The sequence below is a fragment of the Tupaia chinensis genome, unplaced genomic scaffold (assembly GCF_000334495.1).
Source record: "Tupaia chinensis unplaced genomic scaffold, TupChi_1.0 Scaffold000387_1, whole genome shotgun sequence".
In the NCBI taxonomy this organism is placed as follows: Eukaryota; Metazoa; Chordata; class Mammalia; order Scandentia; family Tupaiidae; genus Tupaia; species Tupaia belangeri.
The window spans coordinates 2765275-2771537 of record NW_006159889.1 but is presented as its reverse complement, the minus strand read 5'-3'; the positions used below and the strand labels follow the sequence as shown (position 1 = coordinate 2771537).

Genomic DNA, 6263 nt, shown 5'->3' with positions numbered 1-6263 from the left:
CCTCTTTCCATTTGTTCACTTCCATTTACTCTTGAGACTACTTCAGTTGGGTTTCCATTGCTCATTTTTGCCGCTCAACTGAAGTAGCTCTTGTCAAAATCACCAGTGATTTTTATATCGCTGGATACAATGATCATGTCTCAGTTCTCATCTTGACCTCTTAGTAGTTTTCAATGTAACTGACCAAACCTTGAAACGTATTTTTTCCTAGGTTTACAAAACTACATGCCCTCCTGGTTTCCCTCTTTTCTTTCATTCTTTGCAAGCTCGTCTGTCTACTTTTCCTTAGCCCTTCTAACTATTGAGCACTCCACGGCACCCACTTCTCTGTCTACATTCTCTACTTGAGTGGTTATATTCAGTCCCATGGCCTAAGTACCCACACTCAGGTAAGCTACATATTTATATCTTTCCCCTGAACTCCAGGTTATGTCCAGCTGCTTACTACTTCTAAGAGAAATCTCAAATTTGGCATGACCATCACAGATCTCTTAGTTTCCATGCCAAAGACTGATTTTCCCCTCATTATCTTTATCTCAGTATACAACATCAAAATGTATCTGACTGCTCAAGAAGAAAATCTCTCAATTCCCTGTTTTATACCAAAGATATCCAAACCTAGACAGTCCTCAGAATTGGAGTACTAAAAGAGAGAACATATATAAAAAGCTTAATATACTGTGTAGCCAATCATAAGAAATAAATGCTGGCTATTATTATACATATTTAATATTATAAAATATTTTTTAAATTATTGATTTAATTATACTTATTATTTTTTTATTTGACTGGAAAGAGAGAGAGAGAAAGTGAGAAAGCAAGCTGCCAGGTCTGGGACTTGAACCACAGTCTGCCATGTGAGAGTCCAGTGCCTTAACCACAATACCACCTGCCAGACCCAATATTATAAAATCTTAACTTCCATAACAGCTACCATTGCTTAGAGCTTTTGACACTTTTTTTAAGTTGCAGTAAAATATGCATGTGGATACTGGTAACATAGTCCCATGAGTTTCATTATATGTAGGTATCTGCAGAATTTTTTGCTTTGGCTCTTTCTTAGGGATGTGACAGTCTCTGTTTTGAAATAAATTCATAAGGACCTAATTAATAAGACAGAAAATTTATTTTTTATTTATGAGTGAAAGTCCTTGTACTTTCTAGGATTCCTCTTCTTAATATCTAAATGTCATGGGCCAGCCCTTGGCCTGTTTGTTAAGGTAGCTGGATCCCACATAGCTGACGCAGAGTCCCAGACCCAGCAGCTTGTAAAACACTTTAGGCGTGTGTATGTGCATGCCCAGAATCCTGAAAAGAAGAAGAAAAGGAGGAGAAAGGATTGCAGTATGGCCATGTCCCATGGGGAATACTGGTGCTTTCTTTTTTTCGCCCTTTTCCTCTCATTGTCTGTCTCTGTCTAGCAAGTGTACATGCTCTCTGTCAAATTAAAAAGAACTTCTTAAACTATAAAATAAATGTTACTTATACTATAACCCCCATAAGAGTCATTATTGTATTTCTTATGTAATATAGTTCTTTTTCATGTGACATTGTAAAAATTGAATTGAACCAATAGACATTAATTTTCATACTCAGTGTCTGAAATTGAAGCTAAGGTAGCCTTTTCTTTCTTTTTTTTTTTAAAGAGATTTTTGCTATTAGGTGTGTGCACACAACAGAGAGACAGAAAGCGAGAAATCACCCACCAGAGATGGCTAGGCTGCAGTCCCTTCTCCATTCTCCTCCCAGGATCTTGGGCATGCACACACACATGCCTGGTATGAGTTTTAAGCCACTGGGTCCGAGATTCAAACTGTCGTCGATTACGTGGAAGTCCAGTGACATAACCTTTATACCATCTACTGGTCTCCCTAAGACAGCCTTTTAAAACATTCTTTTTGGGGTTCTGGCAGGGGACATGGTGGTTAAAGGTGCTAGACTCTCACATGGCTGACGACGGTTCAAGTCCCGGATCTAGCAGCTTGCTTTCTCATCCCACAAACCCCGCTGTCTTGCTCTTGCTTTCTCGCTCTGTCCCTCTCTGGTCAAAATTTAAATTTAATAGTTAAATAAAATAATTCCTTAAAAAAAAGAGAAGTCGTATCCATTGGTTATGTTGAATGTGCAATACTCAGTTTCTGTAATAGAAAAAAATCTGGCGTAATGAGTATGTCACTGGACTTCCATATAGTCGACCACAGTTTGAATCCTGGACCCGGTGGCTTAAACTCACGCCAGGTGCGTGTGCGTGCGTGCCCAAGATCCCAAGAGGAGAATGGAGGAGAAGGGATTGTAGCGTAGCTATCCCCCCTGGGGGGTGATTCTCACTTTCTGTCTCTGTGTCTTTCTGGTGAGCACACATGCCCTATACCAAAAACCCCTCCCCCCCAAAAAAAATCCAAGAAAGTAAGAGTTTTAAGGCATCACAAGTTGGTCAGCTCTTTCAAAAGTGCAAGGACACCATTTTTCTTAGAAACAGGAAATACTGAGGTTCTACTATGTACCAGGTAATGTGCTAGACACTTAAGAAATGTTACTTCATTTAATTCTCACTGTAGTTCTACAAAGTAGGTATCTTTTTGTACTCTCAGATTTACAATTGATGGATTTGAAGCTCAGGAAGTCCAACTACCCTCCAAAAATGAAATATTTTCTGAGCACCTCCCTTCAAACCCCATCCTATACTAAATGGCCTTCCTCTGTGCTACTGTTAGACCCTGAACCTATCTTTATCTTAACATTTGTATATTCAAATAGCATTATGTTTATCTGTCTCTCTGACTAGGCACTTTCTCAAGGATAGGGACAGTGTCTTATTCACCAGTACAGCCTTGAACATAAGGCTCTTAGTTAGTATCAGTTTGCATATTTGAACTCAGGATTAAATCTAAGTCTATCTTGTTCATCATCACAGGCCTACAGATCCAGGTATCAAGATAGTTACTCCTTAAGGAACCTTTGGGGAGGAAAAATAAGCTAATTCTGAAAACCCAACAAGATTTTTTTATATTGAGAAAAGCTGATACTTTGGAAACTTTCTCTACCACCTAAAAGTGAAACCGAGGGCCAGCCAGTGGTTAAGGCAACTGGATCTGTGGGCCGACTGCACGGTTTCAGTCTCAGACCTGGTGGATTGAAAAATATGCCAGGCACATGTGAGTGTGTGCCCAAAATTCTGAGAGGAGAATGGAAGAGAAGGGATTGAGGAATGGCCATCCCCTGGGAGGTGATTTCTCATCCCCCACCCCCCCCCCCCCCACCCCCCCATCCCCCCCCCCCCCCCCGCCCCCACTGTCTTTCTGCCAGTGCACATCCCCTCTAACAAATTTTTAAAAATTGAAACTGAAATATTAAGACATAAACATACTTTGAAGGAGAGATATCAAGAATGTGGGTTGCTTTATTTTCCAGGGGCTCTATGGGTGTGCATAATTTTAAATCCACACTGCAAACTGGAAGAAAAATCGTGTTGGCTTCAGCAACTGCAGAAGTGGAGCGACCTGGACCTCTGTCCCCTGGAGGATGGGAACTATGGGCATGAGCTGCCCAATATCACCAGTGCTCTGCCCCAGAGTGCCAGTCACAGCCCAGGTGAGCCAAGTATCCTTTTAGGCTCTTTGTGCCTGGAACTTCAAAAGGTGGGAGAGTAAAATCCTAGAACAGTGGTGGTCAGACAGCCTTTTGGCTGTCAGTGTTCTCATCCTAAGTCAGAAAACCCTGTCTTTTTACTCATTTTGAATATGAGCCCTTAAGTAAGGGTAAGCTTTTCTTTTGGATATTGGGGATACTGTCCTTTTCCACATCCTTTTTCACTTTTATAGTGCCTGGTATAAAGTCCTAGAGCCCTCTGTATGGTTCTTCTCTGCCTTTCAAGTTCTTCATGTCCAGTGAATCTTGGCCTCAGTTGGAGTTGGTTATAGTTCAGAAGGCTTACCTCAAAGGAAGGACAGAAGGCCTGCAAAAAGTTGTTTTAAAAAACTGTCTTGGGACCAGCAGTTAGCATAATGGCTATGTTACTGAACTCCCATGTAGTCGACTGTGGTTCGAGTTCCGGACCCGGTGGCATAAACTCATGACAGGTCCCTGTGTGTGCATGCCCAAGATCCCAAGAGGAGAATGGAGGAGAAGGGATTGTGGCATGGCTATCCCCCCTGGGAGGTGATTTCTCGCTTTCTGCCTCTCTGTCTTGCTCTCTCCGGTAAGCGCACACACCTATAGCAAAAACCTCTAAAAAAAAAAAAAAAAAAAGAAAGAAAGAAAAATTAACAAAACTGTCTTGACTGCAGTTTTTCTGACTTTTCTCTGTTTTCCTCAAATATTTATGTAGAGGTAGATGGGTGGGTCATCCTCCTCAGTTACTACTAAGACTCCTGTTCCATTTTAAGACAAATCCAGTAATGCAGTGATACTGTACCTTCTGCCTTTTGAGCCCACTGGGCTACTGCCAAAACTCAGCGTCAGCATTCATGGCAGTATTAGTGTATCTAACTCAGGATTTGATACTGGAAATTGATTGTTCTTTAGCCCATTAAGAGCCTTTATTGGCAGGAAATTTTAGAAGACGCTGATTTTATGTGTGGTCCTTTTTAAGTGATAACTCTATTGGTATATATTTTTTAAGTTTATTTATTTCCTTCATGAGAAAAACAGAGAGAGAGAGAGAAACATCCCCCACAGATCATCACACAGGATCCACCCCAGCCTCAGCCAGCCCAGATCATAGGTATGCTTGAATGCACTCAGCATTTACCAAGAGGCCTCGAGATGCACACCTGAGACCTTCCCATGTGGGTCCAGCATCGTAGAGTGTTACATTACTGCTACACCACCAACTGGCTCCTCTATTGGTATTTTTATATTGAGAAAAGCTGATACTTTGGAAACTTTCTCTACCACGTAAAAATGAAACTGAGGGCCAGCCAGTGGTTAAGGCCACTGGATCTATGGAATTACTGTTTTCGTTTGGTTGTCTTCTACTGTACCACAATTAATTGTCAGTGTATTTAAGTTGACTAAGATAGTGAGAGATGAAAAGACTCTCTTTGCCACTTCTTGGAGCTACCCTTTTGGGCACTCTTACAGGCTCCACAACATAGGAAGCCATCTGTTTAGTATTTTGGATGCTTTGGGAGGGTCAAATGTATACAAACACATGGGTCCAGCCTGGCAGTTTCTTCCTGTCATAATATATTTGTTCTTTTTTGTTAATGGTTCTCCTTTTTTTTTTTTTTATTTTCCTTCCTTAGTCTTTTATTTGTGAAATGTTAGTATTTAACAATAAATACAGAAGAAAAGCAACAAACAAGGAGTTGACTTGCACTGTGGGTGGGAAACTCAAGCCAGGGGAAAGCAGAGGTCCCTGGTACTCCGTAGGATGTGCTGTGGGGCCACCAAGAGTCTGCAGTTTGAAAGGTGCATCTTTCTTCCTCCACAGGTCTCAAACAGCTTAGATAGGAGGCTACCCCTCGGGTTCATGTCTCCGCACACAGGTCATGAAAATAGGACACATGAGACCAGCAGTTGACATAATGGCTATGTCACTGGACTCCCATGTAATCGATCATGGTTCGCATCTTGGGCCCAGTGGCTTAAACTCACGCCAGGCGCATGTGCATAAATGCCCAAGATCCCAAAAGGAGAATGGAGGAGAAAGAATTGCGGCGTGGCCATCCCTTTGCCGGGGTGGGGGGGTTATTTTTCACTTTCTGTCTCTCTTTCTGGCAAGCACACGTGCCCTATAACAAAACACTCTCAAAGAAAGAAAGAAAGAAAGAGAAAGAAAATAGGGCACATGAGCTCACCAGAGAGAGAGGGAAAGTGTGAAAACAAACTGCCAGGTCTTGGACTCAAACCATAGTTGGCCATGTGGGAGTCCAGTGCCTCAACCACCTTGCCAACTGCTGACCCCAACCCTGGCATGATTTTCAAGCAGTGATTCTGAGACTCAAGCCATGCAGTTGGCCATGTAAGATCTAGCTGTCTTAACCTCCGTGCTACCTGCTGCCCTCCCCTTTGTCTAATTTCTTTTATTGTCTCTTTCCCACTTCTCAACTGAAATTGCTAAGTGCTGAGGACTCAGACTACTTCTCTTTAGATACTCCTCTTTTAGTTGTGTCATTTTAATAATCATCTCTATACCAAGAATTTGCAATGTGTAGCTCTTCCCAGACCTTTCTTCTCATTGCTAAACCTATATATTCAACTGCCTTTTTAATATATTTCTATTCATGGACATCTCAGTAAGATTTCTTATCCCTCTTTCC

At 41.7% G+C, this 6263-nt stretch overlaps 1 protein-coding gene across 1 annotated transcript in view; it reads left to right on the top strand.

Moving 5' to 3' along the window:
* Window positions 1-6263, top strand: part of ZSWIM5 (zinc finger SWIM-type containing 5) — a gene marked incomplete in the record, with an annotated part of 174855 nt that overhangs the window by 135824 nt on the left and 32768 nt on the right. Inside the window, 1 exon segment of the mRNA XM_027773921.1 lies at window positions 3412-3591. Within this exon segment, the coding sequence (XP_027629722.1) occupies window positions 3412-3591 (180 nt within the window).